At 41.8% G+C, this 14,790-nt stretch overlaps 1 protein-coding gene across 1 annotated transcript in view; it reads left to right on the forward strand.

Annotated features, from left to right (window-relative positions):
• Positions 1–14,790, forward strand: part of BAZ1A (bromodomain adjacent to zinc finger domain 1A) — a 61,535-nt gene that overhangs the window by 45,248 nt on the left and 1,497 nt on the right. The window contains exons 20-25 of the mRNA XM_084263582.1: positions 1,336–1,484; positions 9,034–9,281; positions 9,396–9,622; positions 10,879–11,360; positions 12,473–12,618; positions 14,627–14,714. Of these exons, the coding sequence (XP_084119708.1) occupies positions 1,336–1,484; positions 9,034–9,281; positions 9,396–9,622; positions 10,879–11,360; positions 12,473–12,618; positions 14,627–14,714 (1,340 nt within the window). The remainder of the gene's footprint in view (positions 1–1,335; positions 1,485–9,033; positions 9,282–9,395; positions 9,623–10,878; positions 11,361–12,472; positions 12,619–14,626; positions 14,715–14,790) is intronic.

Genomic DNA, 14,790 nt, shown 5'->3' on the forward strand with positions numbered 1-14,790 from the left:
AAGATTTCTAAAAATATGATGAATAGGGTCATCCTTCTTTATATTCATGATACAATTTAGGCATTTGTTTCCTGAAAACCACAACATAGAAATATTGCAGTGTTTTAATTAAGAAGCTAAAGTTTATCTGTCTCCAGTTACTTTGGGCACTCAGTCCACTGCCACTCTCAATTCAACTGCAGAAGCTTGTTGCTTCATTTTTTTCTATTTGATACTGACTCTGTCAAAGTTTCTGAATAAAGCCCAGCCTAATAAAGTCTTGCATATTAAAGCAGCGACTGTGGGATTCTGAAATCATGTGACAGCTGGCTTTTGATGGTAGGATTTTTATCCACCTCGGAGCAAGTGACATCTCATTAAAACCTTGGAGTTTGACTAGTGAAATGTAAATAACTGTGCAGCTTTTTTTTTTCTGTTTGCTTTCAGGCTCTTGAAATGTGTGTGACTGCAAAATATAATGAACGGCTTTTAAGTGTGAAAAAAAGAACAGGGACAACCAAAAGCATTGCTCATTCACCAGAATAAAGCAGAATCCAGACAGTCTTAATTAGGGTGGTTTTAGGTGTTGGTTTTTTGTTTTGTTTTGTTGGGGTTTTTTTTTTTTACAAACCCCAAGTAAAAATTGAGTTTTATTTCTGTTAGTGTGAGTTGGTCTTCTAGCACATACTGTTTGTGGTTCAGGAAGATTAACTACACCTCAAAATGATTGCTTAGTCTTTGGTCAAAGGCAGCTGGTTTTGTGAAAACCTCCCCTTTTTTCCCCTCCCTTACATGAAGAGCTAGTATTTCAGAAAAATCCTCCCATGATAAGAACATAAAAGTTAGCAGACCTTGATTTAACATTCTGAATTTACTTTCTGGCTTTATTTAATTTATTTTCTTTTCAACAATATGATTAATTCTGGGGATATATGCAGTTGAAATTCTGCAGATGGAAGTATTCTAAAAGGCTGCATCTCACCACTGGAAGTGCTTTCACCAGATAATTATTGTGACTATTAACAAAGTCTGTCAAAACTAGCTAACAGACTATGCAGCAAATATTCTGCAAGTTTTTATAATTCTGCTGAAACTTTTCATCCACATTTCTTGAAGTTTAGGAAACTCATTTTCCTAGAGATGATTTATCTAGATTAACTCTATTATGCAAACTCAAGAACTAGGATAACTCGTCTCACTTGTGCAGTACCTGTCCATTTCTCTAGTCCATGTATGTAAATGAAGCGAAAATTAAAGTCTAGTGTGGATGCAGAACTGTACAAATACCTCTTTTGTTAAATTCAAAGTATGGTTTCGTTGTTCTTGAACTGTAATTTAATATGGTTTTTATTCTAGACTCGTTGGGATAAAAACTGAAGCTCCAAGTGCTGCATCAACAAGTACCAGTACTCCCCAGCCGGTCAGCAATGTGGTCCACTGCTTGGCATCTGCGCTGCTTCAGATAGAGCAAGGAATTGAGCGCAGGTTTCTCAAAGCACCTCTTGGTAAGCCTCCAGAATTGGAACTGTGGCTTGACTTTTGTGTAAGATTTTGTATCAAACACACCCCCACCATCACCACCCCCGAAGAACACCACCACCAAATGAAGTTCAGCCCCACCTTAATCACACTGACTGCTTTTTCTACATCTGGATAGTTTAGAGGGACTTGTTAGGGAAAACCTGTTGCTGTGTACCACTCCAAAATTAGATGTTAGGTTGTCAATTTACAAGGCCATAAATCATGAGGAAATCATATTTTTCCTATTGTTCTACATGTCCCGACTTACACACAATAATAATTAACAGATTTCAGATTTTACTCTGAAATATGTGTTTCTGTCACCTGGATCATTTCAGTGACCTTGTTTACGTGGCCTTGCAATTATACTGTGCATTGGGAGACAAATTGTACCCTTAGGCAGAAATGAATGAGCTTTCTGGAGGAGTATTCAGCATTACTGTTGAGGGCAATGTGTCATGCAAGTGCACCATGAGTTTCTTCTGTGTGTTTTTCAGGTTGTAAAATTGTATGCTCCTTTTTATACTGTTTCTGTGAAAACAGTATAGGCGTGATCTATCTGGATCACCTTGTTCAGTAATAATGGAATATTTACAATAACATGTAGTAAGGATGTACATCACAGATGTTCAGATCCTCAAGTTTTGAGTTTATGCTGTAAAACTTGGTTTTAAAGGTTGCAAGAAAAATCTAAACCAAAGCACATTTATAGCTTGACTTCAACACATGCTCTTTCCTTGGATTCCTCTGATGTGCTCTAGGGGCGAGAGGAGGGATCTTTGTTTTCCAGTGATTGTCTTCAGTCTGGATTCCTTAGGATCCAGATTCAAAACTGAGGTTTGTCTTGGTGAAGTGTGTAACAGTGGCTCATCCTTCCTGAGACAGCTGTGTCAACCAGGCTTCCCTTAAAGGTGCTGCACTGGGTACAAGCTGTGCCCTGTGCTTGGCTGGACTGCTTTACTTCTCACCCACAAGAGTCCCGCATGGTTTATCATCACAGGATGTACCAGGAGCTCTCCAGAGCACAAACTGATGCCTCCTCTGATAATGGCTGCATACCAAATCCTTAGGATCTGGCGGATTTTGCTGCAGTAGCTTAAGACGGCAATGCAGGTTTTGGTGCATTGAGCCTAGCTGTTAATGCCCCATGGCACACCTGACCTAAAACTGGTTCTGCACCTTGGCTGCTCCTGCATGAAGTCTGGGTATCAGCTCCCACTGAAGATGAGTTGGAGCCAAATTTGTGCCAGAGACTCTGAGGTGCAGGTGTGGGTTCCCTTTCACCAGCTTTCGTTATCAGTGTGATGACCTCTAGAAGAGGGAAATGCAACAAGTGGTTGAGATGAAAGGGGGGAGGGAGAGCACAGGGGTAGTTGAAACCACAGCAGTTTAAAAGCTTTAGTTGGCCAAGTGTTTGGTCAGCTCGAGCACACCTGCCCTTTCCAAGCTCGGCAGGATACGGCTTATTTCCTGCTGTATGTCTAGACTCAGGACGTGCGTATAGGACAGTTAGCTGACAGTAGATCTAGTGTCTGGCATATTCCCTCTGCATATGCAGGCTGTAATTGCATTGTTCCATATATGTCTCCCATTTCCAAACTCTCCCTGAGAGTATGTTGGCAACAGCATCTTGCTGACAGCTCTAAGTTTACCACAGTGTGCCCTTAAGGGAGAAGTGTGGCTGGTAGTAGGTTATGGCCACAGATCGGGCATCCTGAGTTAGAGGAAAAGTGTCCTTGAAGTATTGAAGAGATTATTTTTAGCAATCCTCCTGCATCTTTTGGGGGTTTGTTTGTTTGGGTTTTTTTTAGTGGTCCCAACTCTGCCATAATCTAACAATTGTTCATGTTTTCACCTGACCCTTTGGATGATGTGGGACTTCTTGTTTTACTTGGGAATCCTGTTTTCCTTTAGGTACTTCAGAGTGTTGGACAAACCAAACAGAGGAAGCAATCTTACATGATTTGCACATCTTAAATCTCCTGTGTTCACTTAGCATACTGTGCCTGTGCATCTCTTCTGCTCTAAAAAATAGTACTGCTGTAAGATTACAGTATTGTATAGAATAACCTACATAGCTGAGGGAGCAGGAAGGATTGCAAGTCTCATCTGCTCTGGCTTACTGCCCTAACCATTAAGCAACAGTGTCAGGTTCCCTCTTCCTTGATTTACCTTTGGTGCCAAGTGTCTCATGTTTTTGGTTGCGTAATGGGTCACTTTTAGCCTGAGAGGAGCCTGAATGAAGACAAGATTTCAGTTTAGTCACTAGAGAGCTCTTGGAAGAGCTGCAGCTTTGAGTGGCTCTGTAGGAAGGCGAGCTTAAAGTACACCTCTTTGCTGGTGAATTTTCTGACTGATAGGCAGTTACATGAAAGGGAATGTGAACAGTAGGTGCAACTGCAAGCTGTCAAGGAGATCTGTGCTTTTGGAGGGCATCTGGCAAACTTAGGCACTTCAGAGGTCAAGCAGCAGTTCTGGACACAGCCCTTTCTGGATATAACTCTTTAGTGTTTCAGATATGTTTGAAAAAACAAGAGTGTAAAGTTTGTGTAGTCTTATATTCAGCTTAAGCTGCCCAGCTGGAAACAATGTCTTTGCGTGCTGCCACAGGAGGTTCTGTTTCTTTGTTTGCAACCTGCAAAGGTCTAACAGGCAAAGAGCAGTTCTCTACTTGAGCTGACGATGAGATGAGACATTAGTAGTGTTACTAAACCTTGTAATACAAACTGGACACTGCTGCCTGCTTGGGAACTACCTTGTGTGATGCCCTCTTCCATCAGCCCTCTAGATAGCGGCCTGCAGTACTCTTGACCGTAGAAATGAGTTTTCAGTTTGTAATTACTGGGTTTTGGTTTGCAGGGTTTTTGTAAGTGCTGGGAGTTCTAGTTTGGTAGCAGTACAGGGAAATGCTTTCAGTAAAAAGAGTACCCTTGCATTTCTGCTTTAAACCAAACTGGAGGTGCTTTGTCTCCATCATTGTCTCAACTGCTGCTTCACTGCGGAGTTTCTTTTCCCTCTCCGACCCACCCCCCCCCTCCACTTTTCTCTGTTCCTATTAGGAAGTGGAGCCATACTTCACAATTTTTAGTTTTCTCTCTGTTTGCAGCCTCTAGCACTAAAGACAGCGCAGTGAAATTCGCTGCAGTCACTGGCAAGTCTATCCCGGTGGCCTCCAGGGTGCAGAGCAGACAAAGGGACCCGGCACAGCAATAAAAGGACCAGCTGCTCCTCTCTGCTCCGTTTTTGTTCCGAGCCTCTATCAGGCTGCCAAGAGCCTCGCTGGTGATTCTGATAAGTTTAGAGTTGAGGTGCATACCAAATATTCAAGTGGAAGAGCAAGAAAAGACTGATAGAGAAGATAGCAATGCAAAAGGAGATCTAGAAACCCCAGGAACAGCACCCTCTGCCTCACAGAGCTGCTGGATGGCCGCTAATCTTCTGCTGCCTGGTGATTAAATGTAACATGACTTGAATTGTATGCATTTCTTAATTAGGAATTGCATTTCAGAAATCCTTTCGTTATAATCCTTTCATTATACATTAGCTATGAAAATTTGTTTTTTCTTCCTTCGGTCCAGCCCAAGGTAATGTTTAGGGAGAATCACAGAAAGTGGGAGGTGCAGCTTGCAGTACATGTTTTTCCTGCAAAAATTGAAGTTGTAAAAAGCTGGGTTTTGTTTTGATTTTTTTTTTTTTTTAAATAGAGCTTTTTCTGGAAACTTTGAAGTGCTACTTCTCAGATAAAAAATATGTTTGACAGGGGAGAGCTAGAAACAATTTTCATTGTGGATTTTTCTTCTTTTTTAGTATAAATTATTCTTTCTTGCATTTCAAGATACTTTAAAGTGGAGAAGTAGGTCTCATCATCACTTTTGCATAGATGTGAAAATTGTGGTATGAAATGAAGAAGTAATTTGGTTGCCCTGGTGTTCAGTGAGGCAGGCATGAAAACACCCTGTCTTCTGCACAAGTGCAGGACTTCTGTCACTAAGCATCCTTCAGATTTTCATACAAAAGGTTGGATTCTAATGCATGGGAGCACTTTTGTGATTAATATTGTGAACAGTTTTCCTCCTTTAACTTGTGCCATGCACTTCTTTGGGGCAGGTGGGGGTAGAAATACAGCTTTTTTCACTCCTTTTTGCTTGTCTTTGTTCCATTCCGTTCTTCCTAGATTTCAGTTACTTTTGTTTTCTCTCCTCCCAAAGTTGTTTCTTGTCCTGCTTATAATTGTCCTCTTCATAAGAGCATCAGACAACTTCTAGCTGTGAACTGGCACAGGATTAGTACATGCATGTGCTTTGTTCCCCTACTTTTGTTACTTCCCTGTGGAGTTTCCTGAGCAGAGGCAGCGAAGGTGGAAGTGGGATTTTCTTTCTGATGATGAACTTTTGCTTTCAGAGAAGGCAAGCAAAGAAGGTACCTTGCATTTGGAGCAGATGAGTTTTATTATGGCTCCTTGTTCCTGGGAGAATAATTCAGTAATTTTAATACTCAAGGACACTCCTGTGCAAAAGTGCCTTAAGTATGCCATTTCACATGAACAGATGAGCTGGTTCTCTTGGCCCTTGAGGACAGTGCCCAGAAACTGGCTATATTTTTGAGATGTGAAGAGCTTAGTGGTGGCATAGACCAGTGGTGTGGTCAGTAAGCTGCTTCTATAGCCACCTGTACCGGAGACGGACAGAAAGGTAAGGGAGGATTAGGTTTAGCAGCTTTCAGCTGCTTGTTTGTAGTGGGAGTTCCTCTGTGCACGTTATTCTCTCACCCTTCCCTGCCTACCTTTTTCCATGTGCACATGTTGGGAACCATGGTACTAGTTATGTCTTTAGACTAAATAAGTATGGATTACAAAAATTAATTAAAAAATCCACCATGCTTCAAAAAAGTATTTGAAATAACTTCATGAATTTAATGTTAGGTAATGCAGAAGATGATGAAAGGAACCACTGGGGGGATAGAAAGAGGAAGAGAGTGGAACACCAGACTAGTCAGAGAGATGGTAAATTTTAAATGTTACTTGTATTACTACCAATTAGAAAGTATTTAATATTTTACCAAATTTATTGGGGTTTTGGGGTGGGGTGGTTGTTTTGTTTGTTTATTTGGGGTGGAGTTTGGGTTTTTATTCTTGGTTTGTGGGTTTGTGTGTTTTGGCTTTTTACTTTAACATTGTAGTCAGCTCCTTACATTGGAGGAACTGCAGTACTGAAACCAAAGGTTTGAACATGGTAGTAGTAAAACAAATACAGCTGAAAGATTTTGGGGTTTGGGGTGGTTTTAAGTTTTCTGTGACCAGAAATAACTGTATTTTCTTTCTGTCACTTTGGGACACAAATCTACATGTTCTCATAATCCTTTCCTTGTCCTCTCCCCTCCCCCCACCTTTTCTTTTAATGCCCCCAAGTATTTTTTTTTTTTTTTTGAAACTTTGCAGCATTGTGCAAGTGCATATCCTTTCTGGAAATACTAAAATGGAAAACCCTTCCCTGAACTCAATTAGCTATTGATAGATGAGTGCAGGGATCTGTCAAACAAGTTCATTTGCATTGTAGCGAGGCTTGGAGGGCTTAGCTGGCAGAGGGGTATCCCACTGTGCAATGTAGAGCTGCTCAGACACAAAGGAAGAGGCCATTTCTCCCGCCAAGTTAACAATATAAACGAGTTAAGATGATGGATGGAAGAAAAAAAAGTGTTATTCTTATTTTACAAATTGGGATCTGAAACAGCGGGTGTCGTTCGGGCCTGTTCCTTTCAGCAGCAGGCCGCGCTGAAGCAGGCCGTGGTTAGGCATTTCTGTCGCGCTGTCGCAGCTGCCATTTTGCAGCGCGAGTACGTGTCATGTTGTGAGGTGAACTACACCGGGGAGCCAGTCCGGGGGAGAAGCAACCACCAAAACAAAGTAACAGTGCCCCAGCTGCCATTGTCAGCAAAAGAAGAGCTTGCCAAATTATACCCAGACTTAAGATAAAGTGTCTTTGCCAGAGTTGCAGTAGAAATCTTCAGCAGAGCTGAGAACTGAAGGTGGGTCTCGCTTCACTTAGATTCTGGTGTCCTGCCAAGCTGGTTTAGCTTTCTTCTTACTGAATTTAAAAGGAATACTTTGAGAGAGATACTGCAGCGCTGTGACAAGGACCTTGCTATCCTGAATAAGACTGAACTTGAGATGGGAAACCTAAGGGCAGGGCAATAAGAAATTTTAGGAAATGGGGATTTGTAGGTGTCGTTCAGGAGTGGCACTGCTCTGTGTAGCTGTGCTGCCTGTTTATCCTCTGCCTTCTCCCATCACTTCTCCTGTGCTGCTTGCTGCTAATGCAAATGTATGCAAGATTAGGCAAATCCTGGCAGTCAGTTGATGAGATGGCATAAAGGCTTTGCCAGGAGAGCAATTAGGCTCACTTTTGTCCTTTCGTTTTATTTCTTATTAGTTATTTTCTCTTCCTATTCCTGAGAAGAAATCATTTGGCAGGCAGGTGGATTGCAGGCCCCGTTCCTGTGCCCGCTGTGACTGGTGCAGCAGGCAAGGTGGTGTTTTGTACTGGGGCACATCATTAATCTGCCAGAGATGTCACAGTAATAACCAGACCGTCACTTTTAGAGGGGAAATCTGTGGACACTTGTATAATCAAAAGCACTGCTAGGTTGTCTCTTCTTCTTAAACCTTCTTGCTTTAAAATGCAAGAAACAGCTTTCAGCATTCATAATGAAATTCCCTCTCTGCGCAGCAGCAGGGCAGAGTGTAATTTATACCTTCTTGTTTCTCCAGATCCTCAAACAGCCCATTTGCTTCTGTAATTCCCAGCTGCTCCTTCCCATTTGGTACCACCCCCTCGCTATTACTTCTAACTTAATTAGGATACCGGGTCTTGCTTGGTTTACCACTAGGAGTGCACCACAGATTCACGTGGGTTACATTGCTTATAAAATTACCAAGAAAACAGTTACATTTTGACTGGACCAGTCTCCCAGTCTAGTTAACTGCATAGGTGTGAAAGCGAAATGCTGAGAAGGAATAAAGTGGGGTGGGCAGGGGACTAAAAATGTTGTCTCCTAGACTCTACTGGGGCATGGGGAAGTGCCAGTGAGAAGAGCTTCAGGCTAGGTACTTTCTTTAAATGTAAATACTTGAGGATTTTAAAATGTGCATACAAAAAAAGGTGAATTATGAGTTTCTTTTATCTTAAGTAATCTTATTTTTTAATTTATAAATTGAACCAGGTTGTTAGGTTTCCAGGTGAGACTTTTATGTCTCACTCGTGTCCTATGTGTGTGCAAGTTCAAAGTTGATTGGTATTGAGAGCCAATTCTTAGGGCTTCAGCAGCTCGTAAACAGAAGAGTATATATCCAGGTATTGAAGGGATAAGACAAAGGTTATATTAGCCAGTTTGCTACTGCTATGTGTTTGAAAGTCAGAGCCTTACCTCATAGTCTAGACTAACCTGGATGTTTGAAAACTTCAGTTTGGTCATTCTGCTTTTTCTTTTTTTCTTTTTTTTTTTTTTTAATTATTCAATCTGCTTCCTTAATGGAAGATGCCAGTGATGGTGGAAGATCCTACAAAACAGTATTGGATCGCTGGAGAGAGTCACTTCTTTCTTCTACCAGCTTGTCCCAAGTCTTCCTTCACCTGTCTACCTTGGATCGAAGTGTCATCTGGTCAAAGTCCATCCTCAATGCTCGCTGCAAAGTGTGTCGGAAGAAAGGCGATGCGGAAAGCATGGTGCTGTGTGATGGCTGTGATCGAGGCTACCATACTTACTGTATCAGGCCCAAGCTGAAGGTATCTGAGGAAAAATAAGTGCTTCCTTTTCACACAAAACTTGACTGGTTCTTACAACTTTATTGCATATTACCAATGCTTGCTTTTGGGGTTGTCTTTTCCTCTTGTTTCTAGGTCATTCCTGAAGGAGACTGGTTTTGTCCTGAGTGCCGACCAAAGCAGCGCTCTAGACGCCTCTCCTCCAGACAGAGACCTTCTGTGGAAAGCGATGAAGAGACTGCTGAGCAACTAGGAGAAGGGGAAGAAGAAGCAAACTATGATGAAATGGGACAAAGTGAGGAAGAGCATTATGAAGAAGAGCAAGATGAGGAGGATGAGTCTCAAGAGGAAGAAGAGATAAGGTAAACAGACATCTGTTATTGTGGTCTCCTACTGAAATACCATCGTGATTATTAGGTGGAATCATCGTTCACATAAGCACATTTCTTGAAAATCCAGTCTGAAAAATACCTTTATTTTAAAATTTGCAGCTAGTCATGACTGTAGCTCTTACTGATGGGTTTAATATTAAGAAGAGTTAGGTCTCTTGGACCATATGCTTACTTTTCAAGTTGAAAATCCCAGCCTTGGATGTATGGGTGAAAGATGGCCATCAAAGTTGCAGTTCTGTACAGCTACAATTTGAATATAAAATGGAGACTGTTTTAAATAGTAAAGATTTTCTGGAGGAAACCTGAAGTTGGTTTTTGTCCAGATCTGAATTTTGGGGGACTAGTTGCATACAGTATTGGAACAGTAGGGAAGACAAGGTCGTCTGTTAGAGGCCATGTGACATAAGGAGGGTGTGATGACTTCTGCAGTAGCTGTTTAAAACACAAAACCCCAAGAACCACCCAAACAAAACCACCCCATGTAGAACACACCCGCCTCCCCCCGCCCCCTTCCCAAATCAGAACTAAACCACCAAAGAAACCCCAAAACAGCTAACTCCAACATGGTTATTTTAATAAAGAGATGGATTCATTGCACGTGCCAGGAGTGCCAAAAGTTGATGGGAACTTTCCAGATCTTGGAGTATTTTTCTTCTTTTCAGTATAGTCTTTTGAACTGACTGAAGCATAACTATTTGTGGCTCTGAAATGTAGGATTCAATAGTTGGAGAGAACTCACATCAGTAAATTTATCTCTGGGCTCTTCCTTCTCTCCTGTAATGGAAGGACAGTCTTGAGAATTAGTTGTAAACCCTGACTAGATCACAACTTTTATACTGGGTGTTTTAGAAGTGCAGTGTATTTATGTAGGTGATAATATTGTCCAGAAATCCAAGTAGTTACAGTTGCTGCGAGAAATAAGCGAGTGATTTACAGAAACGGATAGCTGGTGCTCCAGTTAACACATCCCTATTGCACAAGCTGCAAGGATGATCAGAATTCTGAGTGTTTCTTTAAAGTAAGTGCTCCATGTAATGTTTAATTAAGAGACTTCAGTGCAGTATTTATGATAATGGTAATCAGATGGCTGCATCAGCTTGAAAGCCAGCTGGTTACCAGTCCAACCTTGACTGGCTGGAGTTTTTAAAGGCTGAATTAGAAAACTGAGGGGGGAAAAAAGGAATGGATTTTTGGGATGAATAAATAGAATTTTTCACTTTTTGTAGCCCATCAAGGCAAGGAAGACCCCAGGTCAAGTTCCCATTAAAAATGAGAGCAGCCAAACTCAACAATCCATTCTCAAGTCGGAACAGCCGTCAGGCAAGATACGCTTCTCGGAGCCAGCAGAGCACACCTAAGCAAGCTGAAGCTTCATCTAAAGTTACCAGGAGGGGTCTAAGAAAGCTCAAACCAGTCCCTCCACCAGAGACAAAGCCTTCTTTAAGACTTAACAGCCGGACCACTCGTCAGAGCCAAAATTCATTAGAAGCAGATGTATTTGTGGAATTGCTCAGTCCTCGAAGAAGACGAAGGGGAAGGAAGGGTGCTGACAGCACGCTGGAAAACAGCCCCTCCAATTCTCTGGGATTTAGAATTGTTGAGACCCCAGACTCGAGCGAACGGCTTCGGAAGTATCCAGTTTCTGCCTCAAAGCTTTCTCTTCCTGTTGCTGAACCCAAGAGAAGAGGCAGGAAACGACAATCCACAGGTTAGAGAAATGTGTTTCTCCAGAACAAAACCCACACTTCTGTTCCTTGCTGAAATATTTGTGTGGTAGGGCAAGAAGTGGTGGTTGAAGGCATTTTTACCACTTCCATTGAGACAGTTCCCTCCTTTTGCAGTGACAGAAGTGAAGCTTGCAAAATATTTCAGGCATCTAAAGAACAAATACTTCATTTGCCAAGGAGACTTACCATATTCGTACTTGAAATGTCGTGTTTGTCACAATGTGGAGCAGTTGCTATTAAGTGGATAGAAAATGAGAAAGTGATGGTTATGCCTTAACCCATGCAAATGTTTGCTTATAGCTTTTGTGGTTTTGTTTTATTAAAGAGTTAAACGGTGAGGAACACAGATGTAGGCAAGGTAGTGAAATTGGGAATATGCTTGGAGAACAAGAAACTGCTATCGGCAGAAAAACGTCGTCTGTCTAGTGTAGGGCTAACAGTGTCCTTGATTGTTAAGCTAATAACCAAGTATTTGATGCTAGGGAAATACTTGGAAAGCTACAATAACCTTTTAAAAACAAAAAGGGCCCAGTGTGAGGCTGGAGAGTGCAAAAGAGCTTGCTCTCCAGTGTGGCAGCCTTGTATTCTGCACCAGTTCTGCCCTTCACCATTGGGAGTTTTGGGGCTTATCCTCTGACCACCCTGCTGACTACTCTTGAAAGCAGATAAAACCACTCTGAATAGAGGTTTTGTGGAAGTAAAAAGTTATGAGCAGGCGGCTTATTCTGTTTTTCCCTAATGGGGCTTTTCTTTAAGTGTTTAACAAATTGTTTTAAAATTGAAATGGGTGGAAAAAAAAGCCTTTCCAAAATTAATGGGATGAAGGAGGATGGAGGAGGAACCCAGCTAAGTCCTGGTAGTTAGCATTTTGTACGGCAAGAGAGACATTTAGTGGCTAATCATAAGGCTGTAGTATAGCTAATACCTGAAGCCAAGCTACAGGACTTGTGCCCTGAAACTACAGTTCTAGTAACCAAGAATAATGGTGCTTCACTCTCTTAATTTTCTTTAATGTTTTTAAATTTTCTTATCAGGTTTTTATTTTTTATCTGTTGGGTTATTGTTTTGGTTTGATTTTCTTTCTTTTTTCCAGAATCATCTCCTCAAACCTCACTGAACAGGAGAAGTTCAGGACGTCAAGGGGGAGTCCATGAACTCTCAGCTTTTGAACAGCTCGTAGTGGAACTGGTACGACATGATGACAGCTGGCCTTTCATGAAACTGGTTTCCAAAATCCAGGTAACTGCTCCAGCTGAGGGTAACTGTTGAGAATCCTGTTTGCTGCTGGTAAAACTTGGGGTTTTATAGCATTGCCCAAACTGGAGGATACAGCAGAGCGATGGGGTTCAGGAGCACTCTCACATTTCAGATATTTGGTGCTGGAAATAAGTTTTCCAACTGAGGCATTATTGGGAAAATTTTAAATGTTTTAAATTTTAAATCAGCCATTTAAAATTGGGAAATGACTTGATTTGGAGATTAAAAAAATATACCAAAACCCCTACAAATAGAGGACAGGACTGCTAAAGGTAAGCTCGTGGTTATTAATTAGTGAGGTAATTAATCTTCAGTTCATGCAAAGGTATTTTTGAGAACAGACCTGCAAAAAAGGAATAGTGTAGGAGCAGCTTCATCCTCATGTTAACTACAGTGTGGTAAAAAGGCAATTTATTCTTTTTTCAGCTTAGTTCTTAGTTTCTCTCTTGTTTAGGTTTTAAGGCACTTGATGGTAAAGTAGGTACCCAGAAGAAGTGCTGCTGTAGAGGTGTGTGTGACAGTGAAAGCTCCCAAAGCACCTCTGCTGCTCTGCAGGCCGCACTGGCCTGTCACCGGTCCAGCGGAGCCGGAGCTGTCCTGCCCTAGCAACGGGCTGGGGCTCGCCAGGCTTCCGGGAGCAGCTCTGCACCGACACCCTTGCAGGGTCTGCAGCTCGGTGCTTAAGCACTGTGCTAAAATTAACACTGAGATGGCAGTTCAGTGAAAGCTTGAAACTCTGAATCCAGAGTCAGAGCGCCGGGCCAGTCAGTGTCTGCCTCCTACAGTACAGGCACTACACTGGAAAGAGCAAGAGTCTGGTGAACGCAAGGAAGTTTCTTAAGGGAGGGATGGAGAAATCGACTTAACTGAGATCCTGAAACTGCTAGAACTCAGTGTGTTCTGGTTTGCTGGAATCAGTCAGTAAGGGAATGTCAGTAAGGGAGTGACACAAGTTTTCTTTGTCGTGATGTAAGTTTTGCTTTGAACATCTTGTTGCCTTTAAACCAATGTAAAGAACACCCTGAATGAGCCATGTGCAGCAAGCCACAAGGAGAACATCCCCTTCCTTCTCCATTCTTAGGTAAACAGCACTCCTAAAGGGAAAGGAATGAAAAATGTGCCCATCTGATTCTGTTTCTCTAATTCTTTCTCTAGGTTCTTTGCAGGTTGCACTTGATATAGTAAAATTACAGGTCATAACTGAGAACTTGGGTTTATAACATACACAATGGAGCATGTGGGTATCTGTTTGGGGGTGGGGAGGTCAAATTTGGCTCAGATGTCTTTTCCTGTCACACCACCACCACTCCATGCCCCACTCCCCACTCTGAGACAGTCACACTGAGCCCTGTGCTTACCTGGAGTTCAAACCTGTGATCCCAAATGATCAGTACCCCCAAGGGCGAGGCGATCTTCCTCAACTCCCTTTCATCACACAAACACTGTTCCCAGCAGCCGTTTGTCTTGCTACAGAAAGGCCCACTGCCTTCTCTTCTGCCCAACTAAACAGAACCTCAGGACTTTTTCTCTTGCAGGACGGTGAGTGTTAGTGAAGTAAAACTGGCCATCACTCATGATTAAGGAGCTTTTAATGTTGCAATACTTGGCAGGAAAATGAAGTTTTACAGATTTGAAAGTAATTTTTGCGCTTGACAGATGGGAACGCCCGGAACACCGCAACGCTGATCTGCTCAGGCAATTTTCTTGCAGTTGTTCACAGGGTATTTAGGATTAGATTTATTCATTAAATTGCTGGCTGACATTTGTTGTGGTCTGCCCCTGTAATGGTACAAAAAATGGAAAAGCAATACCTGAAAACTAATAACTCAGTTCAGGACATGGAGGTGGTTGCCCGGGTCTTCTCTGTTTATTTAAAAACAAAACCAAAATGCACTCTGCTAATGCAAGATTTGCTTCATATTTTACATAGGTAGAATTGTAAAATTCCACTTGTTTATTTAGGAATCTTTTTTTTTTTTTTTCTTTCAAGGTACCAGACTACTATGACATCATCAAAAAACCTATTGCCTTAAATATTATCCGTGAAAAAGTGAATAAATGTGAATATAAGTTAGCATGTAAGTATTGCTTACTGAAAAGAGGTAATGAACCCTGTTCTCTGTCTTTAAAATAAATTCTTGTCATAAAATAGAG

Source organism: Gallinula chloropus (genome assembly GCF_964237585.1).
Source record: "Gallinula chloropus genome assembly, chromosome: 4".
Taxonomy (NCBI): Eukaryota; Metazoa; Chordata; class Aves; order Gruiformes; family Rallidae; genus Gallinula; species Gallinula chloropus.